This window comes from Grammomys surdaster, unplaced genomic scaffold, assembly GCF_004785775.1.
Source record: "Grammomys surdaster isolate TR1022 unplaced genomic scaffold, NIH_TR_1.0 213, whole genome shotgun sequence".
Taxonomy (NCBI): domain Eukaryota; kingdom Metazoa; phylum Chordata; class Mammalia; order Rodentia; family Muridae; genus Grammomys; species Grammomys surdaster.
The window spans coordinates 3,488,547-3,503,580 of NW_021604658.1; the positions used below are offsets into that span (position 1 = coordinate 3,488,547).

The 15,034-nt window shown below is 40.0% G+C and overlaps 1 protein-coding gene across 1 annotated transcript in view; it reads right to left on the reverse strand.

Moving 5' to 3' along the window:
* The window catches only part of Dhx40 (DEAH-box helicase 40), a 39,412-nt gene extending 25,300 nt beyond the window's left edge, over window positions 1-14,112 (reverse strand). The window contains exons 1-7 of the mRNA XM_028772343.1: window positions 13,915-14,112; window positions 12,937-13,104; window positions 10,143-10,288; window positions 5,822-5,941; window positions 4,746-4,973; window positions 4,229-4,295; window positions 2,936-3,067 (exon numbers count right to left, since the gene is read on the reverse strand). Of these exons, the coding sequence (XP_028628176.1) occupies window positions 2,936-3,067; window positions 4,229-4,295; window positions 4,746-4,973; window positions 5,822-5,941; window positions 10,143-10,288; window positions 12,937-13,104; window positions 13,915-14,026 (973 nt within the window). The 5' untranslated portion in view covers window positions 14,027-14,112. The remainder of the gene's footprint in view (window positions 1-2,935; window positions 3,068-4,228; window positions 4,296-4,745; window positions 4,974-5,821; window positions 5,942-10,142; window positions 10,289-12,936; window positions 13,105-13,914) is intronic.
* Between the last annotated feature and the right edge of the window lie 922 nt (window positions 14,113-15,034).

The window sequence follows — 15,034 nt, forward strand, 5'->3', positions numbered from 1 at the left end:
GGTTATAAAAGTGTCCCCAAGACCCACAGAAACAACAATACAGATAAGAAGTGCAGTAACCAGACTAAAGAACTGAAAGAACCCACAGGCTACAGAGATGGCTCATGTTATGAGAGCACATACTCTTCTCCCAAACACCCACATGGCAGCTCACGATCAACTGCTTGCAACTACTAGTCTAGGTGGACATAATGCCTCTGAAGGCACCAGCAATAATGTACACAAATCCACACAGAGACATATTCATAATTAAAACTAATAAAAGTAAATCTTTAAAGGGGGAGCGGATCCCAGGCATCTGAGCTCTCTCTCTTCCTCATCTAACCTCCCAGCACTTTACTCACCACTTCAGCAATTGTACCTCAATGCCTCTTTGCACTGCTAAAGCTACTATAAGAAGTATTATGCTCATAATGGATCAGCAACAGCTTACCCGTGATAGTACTCAAAAGAAAAATTAACCCAATACCTCTAATGATAGTTATATCCACACTCAGTCATACAACTCCATCACGTAGATACATACATGAACACAGAAAATTACATATACTCAGAAATAAAGATGATCATATCCTGCAGTCATGGAGGAAAAGCAGAAGTATGTTTTTGGAAAGTATGTTTACCACTGGAGCTGGATGGCAAAGTAAATCATGGAAAATGAATTAGCAGAGCATAGAACAACTCAATTCATTCTCTCTCTGTCTGTCTGTCTGTCTGTCTCTCTCTCTCTCTCTCTCTCTCTCTCTCTGTCTCTGTCTCTCTCTCTCTCTCTGTCTCACACACACACAGAGAGAGAGAGAGAGAGACAGAGAGAGAGAGAGAGAGAGACAGACATACAAAGACAAAGACAAAGGCAGAGATACAGAGAGAGAAAGATCCCAAATCTAGTACTAGTTAAAAAAGAAAGAAATGATTTGGTAGAAGAACACCTCTACAAGTTGTCATTTCCTTGGGTTGGAAGACTGGACGATCTGGGACAATAAATGCACATGCCAGAAAGCTGACTTACAAGACCCAAATAAACTCAAGAGCAAGAAAGAACTGGAAAAGACTCTCAAGAGTCAGTCACGGAAGTGACAAGTAAGTCTAAGACCTCTCCAAAATAAAGACTGTTAAGGAAACAGCAAGTTAAAATGCAAACCTCAGGAAACAGTCTCATTTCACTGAGGAAAACAAAGCTGGGGAAGACAGGCTAGCAACAGCCTCAGGAAAAGAGCAGTCACAGGGATCAGGTTAACATCACACTTGGCTCTTCACCATGGGTTCTGAATTTTTTTTTTTTTTTTTTTTAGGTTTTTCGAGACAGGGTTTCTCTGTGTAGCCCTGGCTGTCCTGGAACTCACTCTGTAGACCAGGCTGGCCTCGAACTCAGAAATCCACCTGCCTCTGCCTCCCAAGTGCTGGGATTAAAGGCATGCGCCACCACTGCCCAGCATGGATTCTGAATTTATTAGTCACAAAAAAATTATTTAAGTCCAGAAAACAATGAGAACCTTAGGAACTGCCTGTAAGCCTGGCTGTGGTGGCTCACACATTTAATCCCAGCACTCACGAGGCAGAGGCAGGTGTATCTTTTGAGTTCCAGACCAGCCTGGTTTATAAAGAAAGAAATGATTTGGTAAAAGAACACCTCTACAAGCTCCAGGATAGCCAGGGCCACAGAGAAACATCTTGTCTCAAAAAAAAAAAAAAAAAAGAGAGAGGAAAAAGAGAGAGGAAGGAAGGAAGGAAGGAAGGAAGGAAGGAAGGAAGGAAGACTGCCTTTAAGATGTAAAATGGAGATCACTATTTAACCTATTATCAAATGCCTACTATCACAAAAGATTTCAAAACTAACATCTGCTCTCTGGTTAACTGCTAATTTAATCAAAAACAACCTCTGGTTAATATCTTTTTAGTTATTTAATTTAAAAAAAATATTATTACTGTTTTTAATGGGTATGGGTATTTTGCTTGCATGTATATCTGTGTACCTCATGTGTCCAGTGCCCAAGGAAGCCAGAAGCAGGCTTTGATTCTCTAGAACTGGTGCTACACACAGTCATGAGCCACCATGTGTTACTAGGACTTGAACTAGGGTCCTCTGGAAGAGCAGTCAGTGCTCTTAACAACTGAGCCATCTCTCCAGTCACAACATCCTTTTAGTGTTGTAAGTCTAATCCAATAAAAAAGAAGTTTTACAGAACAAATTTTCTCTTTCCACAGTATTTATTATAGGAAAATACTAAGATAAAAGTTTGCATATCTTCTTTGAAAATACACACATATCCCAACTACACGGTCATAGTCCACAATGCTTAATTTAAGACATATCCAGATACATAAGACTTCCATAGATTTTGGAGCCATTACAAAGTAAGTATTGAGGGACTATAGCCATTTCAAAGAATCCCCCCCCCCCCCCGCCAAGTAATTTGTTCTGTTGAGAGAGCACATAATCCACCCTTAAAATACTAAGAAGGAGATACAAGGTTCTTGAAAGTTACCATGAAAGGATCTTAAACAAAATCAGTTTTCTTGAGGGATGATGGCTCAATTCCATGATTTGCGTTAAGGCCTGGGAGTTACAAAACTGAGATCAGTTGGTGAAATTTCTTGATCCAAACAGTGAAGCTCTATATATTTTTCTGAATATATACACATTAATTCAATTAAAAAAAAACATTATTAAAGGGGGCTGGAGAGATGGCTCAGTGGTCAATCTCTTATTGCTCTTGAATGGACCAGAGTTTGGTTCCCAACATCCATATTAAGCAATTCACAACTGCCTGTAACTACAGTGCTACGGTATACAATTAACCCTGCTAGGCTGGCTGGCCCCCAGAAGTTTGTACACATATTCACACTAACATACACAGAAATACATGAATTTTAAAAAAAAATTTAAAAAACTCTTTACCAGCCAGTCATGTTTTCTTTCCTAGTAAGGAATTACCTGTTGTCATAGAACCGTAACACGGCAGGATCAACAACCCATCTAGTGTGGTGTCTTGTACATCGTAATCATAGTCAACAGACTCCGCCATCTGAAAAAGCAACTCGCAACTCTTCTCTATCTCAAACTGGCCTGAAAGGAGAAGTTAGAAAACTTGGGGAATTGAATTTCAAATTTTAAAGACTATTTTAAAGTCCAGTTTAAAATTAGTTTTTTTTTAAATTCTAAATCATTCTTTTGATCTAAAGAAGAAAAGCATGTAGGATATGCCCAATCTCAACAACAAAATTTAAGCAGAAGTATGTTTCTGATTTCTAAACAAACAAAAATGTTTATCATCTTCAAGCCTTTCATGCTGTTAATACCAAGTTTCAGGAGGACTGAATTACTCATTCACAAAGGAAACTAGTACAGAAAATACTGAATCCAGGTACAATTCAAAAACTTGAATTTAACTTCCAAAAGGCAAATACAGTTTAAATATCTCACTTCAGACATCAACAATGAAATGATTCATCCTGCTCAGAAGCAGCGAGTTACAAAGGTTCACTACTCTTGGATGTAACTCTTCTATTTTTGACCGCACAAAGCTTCTACAAGCTTGTCTGCAATGCATGGATTCCACACCTTACCAATACTGCCATCTCACCACTTCAAGAAATGACAGTTGTGATGTCATTTGAATAACAGAATTAATTACTCAGAACTAGGTTTATTTAGCCAAGTTAGAGCTCTGTGTGCAGTAGGCAAAAGACCAAAACAAAACAAAAAAAAATCCACTTTGTAGAGTTAATTTCTCTCTGTGAAAGGGCAGTGTGGTTCCAATGTGCTTATTGGTAATCCTGATATTCTGTGTACCTGTTAGCTAAAAGAGAATCATAAAAAGTCAAAAGCTAAACAGAGTCCACACATCCTAGAAGAAGAATCAGTCTACTCAGGTGCCATATTTCCTGCACACAAAAGGAAGACATTAACCAGCCACAGTAGTGTGTTCCTGTTCTCTCAGAACAAACTAGGCAATATATCAAGAAAAACCTTGTCTCAAAACCCACAAAATCACTTTATTTACTTATTTATTGATCTACTGATTGTTATTTGTTGTTGTTCCTTCTTGTTTTTGAACAGGGTCTTATCATATAGCCCAGGCTAATCTTGAACTACACACCACTATCTATCCTAGAACTTGCAGTAATCCTCCTGCCTCATGCTCCAGAGTTCTAATGTTAGCAGCATCCACCACTACATCTGGCTTACAAATAACAGACATTATGAAACCTAGTAGGGAATGCTCACCAGTCAGAAAAACTAAGATGTCTCCAGCCATTTCATTCAAATGAATATCCATGGTCACTTTCACAATCTAAAGCAAACGAACAAACAAACAAACAAAAAACACAAAAAAATGATATGCAGATATAACATACTCGTTCCTTGACTACCATATCCCCGTGCTCCACAAAAAAAAAAAAAAAAAAAAAATCAGTTAGGCTCCCAAAAGTCCTAGCATTCATTAAGGCTACTGATAAAATACAGTAAGGGCAGCCAGGTAGCTCGCAGGGTAAGGTGCTTGATGACCACATAAGCTTGATGACCTGTGTTTAATCTCTAGACTCACATAAAGGTAGATGGAGACAACAAAGGCTACAGAGTTGTCATCTGACCTTCATATGCATGACACTGCATATATAAACATCCCCCCAACACATTATACACATACTATAATAAATGAAATTATAAAAACAAAATAAATTACCAAATTACCCAAGTAAATGAAATCTCACACACAAAAGATAAGATTGCAAAGTAATACCGCCTGAATATATGCAGTATTTTCTCTGTCTCGTGGGCCAATCAAATTGCAGAATTTCTCTCTGACTGGATAGAGTCTTCCAGGTATATCAAATATGGGGCAATTTCCAAAGAATGCAGATAGCTTGGCTAGCTCCATAGTTGCTGACATCACCACCACCTTTAAATGCTCTTTCCTGTTAGGAGACTTATCCTGAAACAGCTTCTTCAGTAAACCAAATAAGATATCCTGAAAGGAAAAGCTAGTAAGCCACAAATGCTAGCATTTTATTATTGTACTTATTTGATCTATCTCATCTATCTCATCTATCCATCTATCCATCTATCCATCTATCCATCTATCCATCTATCCATCTCTCCATCTCTCCATCTATCCATCTATCCATCTATCCATCTATCCATCTTTGAAGCCTGGTCTCACAGTATAAATCTCTTTGGCTTAGAACTCACTAAGTAAACCAGGTTGGCCCTCAACTCACAGAGATTTGCCCACCTCTATTTCCTGAGTACTAACAATATTTATTTTTAAGACAGTTTCAAGCAGCCCAGAGCTGGCCTGAAACTAATATATAGTCAAGGAGGACCTTGAACTTCTAATCCTGCTTCCACTTCAAGAGTAGTGGAATTAAAGGAATGTATGACCCAACTACACCACCAGTTCTGTGATGTGGAGGATCACACCCAGGGTTTAGTGTATGCTAGGCAGCCACTCTACCAACTTAGCTACATCCCCAGCCCACGTAACTCATTTTGTTTGCTAAGAAAAGGTCTCACTATGTAGCATGGGCTGGTCTGGAACTCCTCTATAGACACTGGCTTCAAACTTAGAGATCTGCCTACCTCTGCCTCTTGAATTCTGGGGTTAAAGGTGTGTGCCAGCATGACCTATTTAAAATAGACTGCTATTATAACCAAGGGACTTCTAGTTCTACAGATTAAAATGTAAGAGAAGGCAATTCTCCATACAGGAAAAAGCTACCTCAAATGATCTTGTTAATTAACTAAAAATAAATAAATAACATTAACTGCATAAATAAATAAATAAATAAATAAATAAATAAACAATAAATAACTCACTGTAGTTAAAGTTCTTTCATGGGCTTCATCCAAAATAATGACACTGAATTTGTTAAGATTTGGATCTCCCAAAATATGTTTGAGTAAACATCCATCAGTCATGTATTTGATTGCTGTTTCCTAATGTGTAAAAGCAGAGGACATCAACTTGTAGCATCACAAAACTTTGTCATGATTCAACTAATTCTCTACTCCCAAATACATAGCTCAAATCACCAAGATCTACATAAAAGAGAACATAAAACTGTATAACAAGGATGGTTGGTTAACTATAAAACATGTCACTTATACAGACAGGAACTAAGGGAGTGAAGTGTCCTGAGATAGAACAAATTGTCACTAAGAAGATTCAAAGAGGTGTGTGGAATGTAGCAAGATAAATACTTACAGACAAGATATCAGAGATACTTCAGTGGCAGTGCTTCATTCTCTAGCATGCACAGGCCCTAGGTTCTATCTGCCGCATGGCAAACAAACTAAAATAAAAAACTTTGATAACTTTGGTATTAAGTTGCCAAGTTATCCACTGACTTCAAGGACACTAAGACACAACACTGAATATGCTGGCTAGTTTTTATCAACTTGATATGAAGTGCAGCCACCCGGGAAACGGGATCCTCAACTGAGAAACTATCTTCAAAGATTAGCCTCTGGGCATGTCTGTGGGCGTTTTCTTGATTAATGATTGATGTGAACAGTGCCATCCTGGGACACATGGTCCTAGGTAGTTCTATGAGAAAGCAAACTGAGGAAACCACGGAAAGCAAGCTAGTCAACACCACTCTGTGGCCTCTGCTTCTTTTCCTGCATCTAGGTTCCTGCCTTGATTTCCCTTAAAGACATGCTGTAATTTATAAGACAAAAAAACTCTTTCCTCCCCAAGTTAGTTTTGGTTGGTGTTTTATCTCAGTAAAGAAAACCAAACTAATACACTGGAGAGACTCTGGAAACAGCCAAGTGTGATGCAAGAGACACAAGGTAAAACTATGTCATTCCACTTGGATACTTTGACTAGGCATCTTTATAGAGAGAGACCAGACCTACAAGGACTGAATACAGTTTCTATTCGAGATTATTTTAATTAAAAAGTTCTGAAAATAACAGTGATAGTTACACAACATTGAAAACTGTGACTATATCTGATGGTATTGAATTGCACACTTAGAATGGTTAAAACGGTAATGTTTATATTATATACATTTTATTACAAACAACAAAATAAAGTTTAAATATGAATGCAACCAACACTGAGGTTGCAGAGATGGACCACTGTTTTAAGATCACTTGCTGCTCTCTTTTGGTTCCCTGCACCCACATGGCAATTCACAACCAACTATTAACTCCAGTCCTAGGGAATCCAATGCCCTTTTCTGGCTTTCTCAGGCACCAGGCATGCATGTACACAAACATACATGCAGACAGAAACACCCATACATAAAATGGAATTTTTTTTTCCCCGAGACAGGGTGTCTCTGTGCAGCCCTGGCTGTCCTGGAACTCACTCTGTAGACCAGGCTGGCCTCGAACTCAGAAATCCGCCTGCCTCTGCCTCCCAAGTGCTGGGATTAAAGGCGTGCGCCACCACTGCCCGGCAAAATGGAATTTTAAAGTAATAAATATTTTTTAAAGTTTATTTACTTTCTGTGTATGAATATTTTGTTTATATAAGTGTAAATGCACCATGTGTACCTGGTGGATGCCCTGGAACTGGGATCATGGATTGTTGTGAGCCATTATATGGATGCTAGGAATTGAACCCAGGTCCTTTGCAAGAGTAACAAGTACTCTTAGCTACCAAGCCATCTCTCCAGCCCCTAGTAACAAATAATTTAAAAAAAAAAATTCAACCAACACGTCAAGGAACCTATGATTTTTAAAAAAAAAAAAGTACATTAAGAAAAAGTCATTTCAGGCAGGAATCTAAATCTTAGGCTAGAACAAGTAAGTAGGCTTCAGACATGAAAATGACTTTGGGCTAGGACAGAAAAGTTGGCTCAGATATTTTGGTCATCCTGCTAACCCCTTAGAAACAGTGACCATGGGAGTGATCACAGAACTTTGTTTATTGCCTTGCTTGTCTTTTGACTATTTGCATCTATTGTATTGCTAGTTCCTCAACCTAGAACTTACCTTAATATTTGCATATAATTAAAATGGTATAAAAGCAAAAAGAAAAAGGGGGATGGGATAGGAGATTCCTAGGGAGGGGAAATGGGGAAAGGGGAATGGCATCTAAAATGTAAATAAATAAAATATATATAAAAAGAATATAGTCTGTCCAAACTACGCATATTAGAAAATTTGTTAATGCTTAACTTAGTCATTATGGTTATTATTATGAAATGCATAGCAAATTTTTAATAGGTTGTAAAAGCTGTTACTTTCAAATGGCTGAGCATATGTATGTGTGTATATATGTGTATATATACATATACATATCACGTCTTATAGATGCAAACATATGCATATTCATCTGGGTAGATAAGTTTATCATAGTGTTCATTGTTACATCTAGTACAGGGAATATAGGTATTTCTTGCAGTATTTTATGTGAGTGTATATGTTCTTATAATAAAAGATGGAAAAGACAGTTTCAAAAAAATGAAAGAAAAATAAACATTGCTCTTGCTCTCTTATCTCTTGATCTCTGGTTCTCCCTCTGTCCCCTCACCCCTTCCCCATTCCCTCCCCCTCTCCATGTGCTCATGGCCAGCCTCTGCTCCTCTACGTCTCTCCTCCTCCTCCTCCTCTTCTTCCTCCTCCTCTTCTTCTTCCTTCTTCCTTCTTCCTCTTCTTCCTCCTCCTCCTTCTTCTTCCTCCTTCTTCCTCCTCCTCTTCTTCCTTCTTCCTCCTCCTCCTCTCCTTCCTCCTCCTTCTTCTTCCTCCTCCTCTTCTTCCTCCTCCTCTTCTTCCTCCTCCTCTTCCTCATCCTCCTCCTCTTCCTTCTTCCTCCTCCTCTTCCTCATCTTCCTCCTCTTCCTTCTTCCTCCACCTCTTCCTCCTCCTCCTTCCTCCTCTTCCTCCTCCTTTTCCTCCTTCTTCTTCCTCTTCCTACTCCTCCTCCTTCCTCCTCCTCTTCCTCCTCTTCTTCCTCCTCCTCCTCTTCCTACTTCTTCTTCCTCCTCCTCTTCCTCCTCCTTCTTTTTCTTCCTTCTCTCTCTCTCTCTCTTTCTCTCTTGTCTCTGCCTCTACTACCCTCTTAACTCCCCTCCCCATGCCTGAATAAACTCCATTCTATACTTTAAAAAAACAACCAAACAAAAACCAACAAAAATAAATAAATAAATAAAAAACATTAACACTGTCATGGTTTGAATATGCTTGGTCCAAGGAGTGGTGGTATTTGGAGGTGTTGGAGGTGTGACCTTCTTGGAGTAGGTGTGCCATTGTGGGTGTGGCTTTAAGGCCCTCCTCCTAGCTCCCTGAAGTCATTCTTCTCCTAGCTGCCTTGTGAACAACAGGAGGAACTCTCAGCTAGCTCCTCCAGCCCCAAGTCTACCTGGATGCTGCCATGTTCCTATTTTGAACTGAACCTTTGAGCCTTTAAGCCAGCCCCAATTAAACATTGTTCTTTATAAGAGTTACCACCATCATGGTGTCTCCTCACAGCAGTAAAACCCTAACTAAGACAAACATCATCTGATCATGGATAAACTAGTTGAAGATAAAGAAATAAAGAATCAGGTACCTAAGATAAAGCCTTAAGAATATGCAACAAAAATTAACTCTAGGTGCTAGAGAGATGCCTTGGTGGTTGGTTAAGAACATTTGCTGCCTTTTTCCAGAGGACGAGGATTCAGTTCCCAGCACCTATAAGGTAGCTTATCTGTAATTCTAGCTGTAGGATATCTGGGATCCTTTTCTAAAACTCCTCAGGTACAGGGCATGGTGTACAAACACATTGCCAGGCAAAATACTTATGTTCATAAAAAAGTAAAAATAAAACAAAACACACAAACATACTAAAACTATGCTATGTGGATTCTAGGGATTGAACTCAGGACATCATGCTTGCCAGGGAGGTACTTTACCAAACAATCTCCATAGGCCATGTCCTGTACCCCGAACTCCTTTAAAAAATTTTTTTTTCTTTTTATGAAGAAGCTAGACTACTTGGGGAGTTCTAGGCCAGTGAGAGACCTTAACTCAAAAACAAAAACCAAACAACAAATCACACACATGGCACTTGAAGGACAACACTCGAAGTTGTCCTCTGGTCTCAATACATATGTGCAATACATACAAGATCACAGAAAGACACACAGATGCGCTGGGGTGTATGTTTGTAGTATTTTAAATGTATACTAAAAAACTTTTATACCTTAGAGCTGCAATCATCAAAACGAACTTGGTATCCTACTTTAGATCCCAAAGTGCACTTCATTTCTTCAGCAACCCTCTGAGCAACTGATATGGCAGCTACTTTTCGTGGCTGAGTCACACCAATCATACCATGTTGTGAAAACCCTATTAAAACCAGAAATATAAACACAAAGTTTACTTAGCAATTATTCTTCCTACTGACCTAAAATTAAAACTGTTCCTCGTCAATCAATTCAAAGGTATGTTTTCAAAAGAAAACCCTACAGCAACATACTGCAGTACATTTATATCAAAAAATATCTTACTATTAATTTAAAATAGAAATGCACATTCATAGACCAAAAGATAGCTCAGTAGGTAAACATGCTTACCTGATGGCCTGAGTTCCACCCCAAATCCTACATTGGCAGCAGAGAACTGACTCCCTAAAGTTAATCTCTGACCTCTACATGCACTGTGTCCCATACGTGCCTATACACACATATATAGATAGTATATAAAAGGAAATTAAAAAAAAATAAAATAAAATGCTGGGCGGTGGTGGTGCACTTAATCCCAGCACTTGGGAGGCAGAGGCAGGCGTATTTCTAAGTTCGAGGCCAGCCTGGTCTACAGAGTGAGTTCCAGGACAGCCCGGGCTATACAGAGAAACCCTGTCTTGGTTAAAAAAAAACAAAAAACAAAAAACAAGCAAAAAAAAAAAAAAACCCATAGCCATTCTAAATATATATGTTAATTAGCTTTGAGATTTTATTTTTCAAATTTTAAAAGCATTTAAAGAACAAGCCAAGAACTCTGTAAGTTTAGTTTTTTATGTTACTTTTTGACAAGATCTCATTTGTTTACCATATTGGCTTCAGACTCCTAGACACTACTCATCTTCTGCCTCTCAAGTAGCTAGTACTATGGGCATAAGTACTGCACCTGCCTTAAGCCAAGGAAGGTAAAACTGAAATGCAAAAAACTCCACACACTTCCTAAACTTTTCTTTGCCACAGAAGTAAAACTGGATTTATTTATATTTATTTATTTATTTATTTATTTTGGTTTGGTTTTTCGAGACAGGGTTTCTCTCTGTAGCCCTGGCTGTCCTGGAACTCACTCTGTAGACGAGGCTAGCCTCGAACTCTCAAACTCAGAAATCCGCCTGCCTCTGCCTCCCAAGTGCTGGAATTAAAGGCGTGCAACACCACGGCCCAGTGGCACTTTCTTTCTTAATGGTATGTAAAAATAACTGTATGCCTTAACAGATGATGTCAAATTAGGATGGATGCATCAGATTAGGTTACTATGTGGGCAAGGCATGATAGAGGCTAGCTCCAGTAGCATATGTAGGCCATCCTCAAAGAAAATTTAAAAATTTCCCAGGCAATGGTAACACATACCTTAATCCCAGAACTCAAGAGTCACAGCAGGTGTAGCTCTCTGAGTTCCAAAGTAGCCAGGGCTACACAAAGAAACCTTGTCTTGGAATAAAAAGGAAAAAAAAAACTTAAAAATTCAAAGGATATGTTTTTATTTATGTATAGTGTGTATATCTCTGTATTTGAATGTGCACATTCAGGTCCCTAGGAGTCCAGAAGAGGGTGTCAGAATCCCCCAAACTAGAGTTATAAGTGGTTGTGAACTGCCAATGTAGGTGCTGGGAACAAAAATCTGGTCCTGTGAAAAAGCAGCAAAAGCTTTCATCTGCTGAACCATCTCTCTAGCACCCCCAAAATTAACTTTTATTTTAATATGAATCATATATAAAACAATTTTCTTGCCAGGCGGTGGTGGTGCACACCTTTAATCCCAGCACTCGAAAAACCAAATCAAAAAAAAAAAAAATTTCTCTTTCCCAAACTTATGAAAGAGAATTTGCCACACTGATGAGATGCACACTTTATTGGTGATTTGTTTGCTCGATTCTGGTAGAATCTGAAAATATTTGCCTGAAAAAGGTCTGGAGGAAGAATAAATAAAATGTCAGCAACAGCCGGGCAGTGGTGGCATACATCTTTAACCCTAGCACTCAGAGGCAGAGGCAGCTGCATCTCTGAGTTCCAGGACATCTTGGTCTGCAGAGTGAGTTCCAGGACAGCCAGTGCTACACTGAGAAACCCTGTCTCAAAAGACCACCACCAACAACAAAAAATATGTCAACAACAGAGATAAACTATCCTTTCTGCTTCACAATTGTTTCAGTTCTCTCTGGCTAACAAGATAACCTTATCCTAAAAAAGAAAATTAACATCCTTTTATTTTTCCTCCTTATCATATAAACATAGCTGGCCTGGAACTCACTATGTAAACCATGTTAGCCTCAAAGTTCAGAGACGCTCCTGACTCTGCCTACCAAGCGCTGGGATTAAAAGTGTGCACGAGCACAATCAGCCGCCTTCTTCTATTATTATTATTATAGTAATTAAAATGTCACCCCAACAATTCCAGAGCTTGAAATAAATCCAGAAAGACAAGGAGACATAGGGAGGCTAAGGATCTGGAAAAGTAAGCTGGAGAGATGGCTCAGCAGTTAAGAGCATTGACTGCTCTTCCAGAGGTCCTGAGTTCAATTCCCAGCAACCACATGGTGGCTCACAACCATCTGTAATGGAATCTGATGCCTCTTCTGGTGTGTCTGAAGACAGCTATAGTATACTCATATAAATAAAATAAATAAATTTTTTTTTTTAAAGGAAAGGATCTGGAAAAGCAACGCAGCAATGGGCATTTGCACACTACAGTACTTTTATTAATCCTTAAAGTTTTCTCTCTTTAGTGCTTCCAGCTTTATCCAAGAATAAAATTACCTGCTTCATAAAGGTATTTAGGGAGTTGAGTTGTTTTACCACTTCCTGTATTTCCAGTAACAATGAGGAAAGAATTGTCCCTCACAGCTTGAATGAGCTTTTTTCTTTGTTTCTGAATAGGAAATGTTGGAGTTGTTCCTCCCTCCTGCGATGTGCATCCTTTCTCTTCTGAAACAACACAAAAACAACTGTGCAATTAAAACACCTGATAGTATCTCTCTGACAATTTTTCAGACCTGAAAGAAGATTGCATAGGAATCACACAACGGGAAAGATCAATCTATGACTTTTCAGTTACATCAACCATGTACAAATCACACGTGAAAGTTTATAAACTCAGAATAACTTTTTTGGTAAAAATCAAACAACTTCAACATTGTTGACGTGTAACTCAAAGTACTTGACAAAGTCAGTCGAGCACAAGGCAATGTGTATGTAGGCATACCTACCTAGAAGTACTAAACTCAATTTAATTAAACAATAGACCAAAAACTAAGCACAGCATAACAACTCTGAGAAGAATAAAAAGCCACCTGTATTTGCTTCTGATTCACAGTTCAAGTTAGGTCCCTGTTCAGAGTGACTGATATCCCAGAAGGCCAAGTGGTGGGTAACCATGGAAACTGGCTCCTGGAAACGGGCTCCCTTCATACCGTACCCAAAGGCAGGCTGGCGGCCCGACGAAGGGGAGGGGGATGAACGGATAGAGAACAAAGGCTTTATGAGGCTGTAGAACAGCAAAAGGCATTCGGGCGTTCAGGTCCACTTTCTTGCCCCCCAGCGAGGCTCTCACCCAACTTGGGTTTGGGACCGCCCCCTTCTAAGCCAAAGTGCTCACTGGACAGCAAAGTTCGCCATCAGGCTTAAAAGACCAAAAGAACATCTAAGCTTCCTCCCCACCTCCTCTGCCACCCACAGATATACTTTTCGCCCCGCAAATAACTCCCGCCGGCTGCCACAACGTCCCGCGGACCGCACCTCTGTCAACGATGCGAACAGCTGACGGCCGCTCTTCCTGGAGCTCTATTGGCTGCTCGCCCTCCTCCTGCCGCCTTGGCGCCCTGCCCGCGACGGCGGGAAACCGGGACATAGACCCGGTCCGGAGAAGAAGCGAGCACGTCCACGGAACCGAGGAGATGGGAGGGGAAAGACGAGGGCGCGCCCTGATGACGTAGGGGTGTTTACTTCCGCGCGTGCGACTGGCTGCGAGCGGTAGGGGAGCGGCTCGATGACGTGGCGGCGTCTGCTTGGACGCGCACCGACCCGCGCTCCTGGGGGGCCTCGAAGCCCCACCCCCGAGGAGTCCCGCCCACTGCCACGTGCCTCCGCCAGCCTCGAAGTCACACCAGAAAACCAGTTTAGGTTTTTCAAGTGTGAAATATGGCAAAACAACACGTCCTTTAGGTGCCACAGCATCTCCACAAGTCTTATCTATCTCCAGATACACCAGTTGAAATGGCCCTTTCCCAGGAGCCGAAGCTATCCTACAATGTGACCTTGGGCAACTCACTTCCCTACCTCCCTATCAAGACTCGTAGTTACCGAGTTGCCCACCAACTTGGACTTCTTGTAGTTTTCAAAACTTAGATTCCCATGCTGTTTCACTTCCTTCTTGGAACCCTTCATTTACACGTATTTGCATATTTCCCATACCCTCCAAGAAGCTAGGAAGGCCCAAAAGAGAAAGACTTTATGAACTCTACGCATTGTACACCCAGCAGGGAGCAGTGACTGGAGGTGGACAATGGGATTTGTTGAGCATAGATGAATGAATAACATCTGTTTGAAAATGAGCTTACTTTTAATGGAAGTATATTCCTTAGGAAACACAACTACTACAGCTACCCAAGTACTATGATTACAGATATATGGCATCATATCCATTTGTTCCTTGCACTTTTCAATAGTTCCTGCTGTTAAAATTAATCACAGTTTACAGGAAGGCAACAAGTAATTCTACAGATACACTCTATCTGAGGTGGTGTGATTTATTTGTTTATTTTTAAAGGTATGTTTGGGACTAATAATAGTTCAGTGGTAGAATACTTTTTATCTACTATATGGGGGGCCCTGTGATTCAATACCCAGTACAACACAA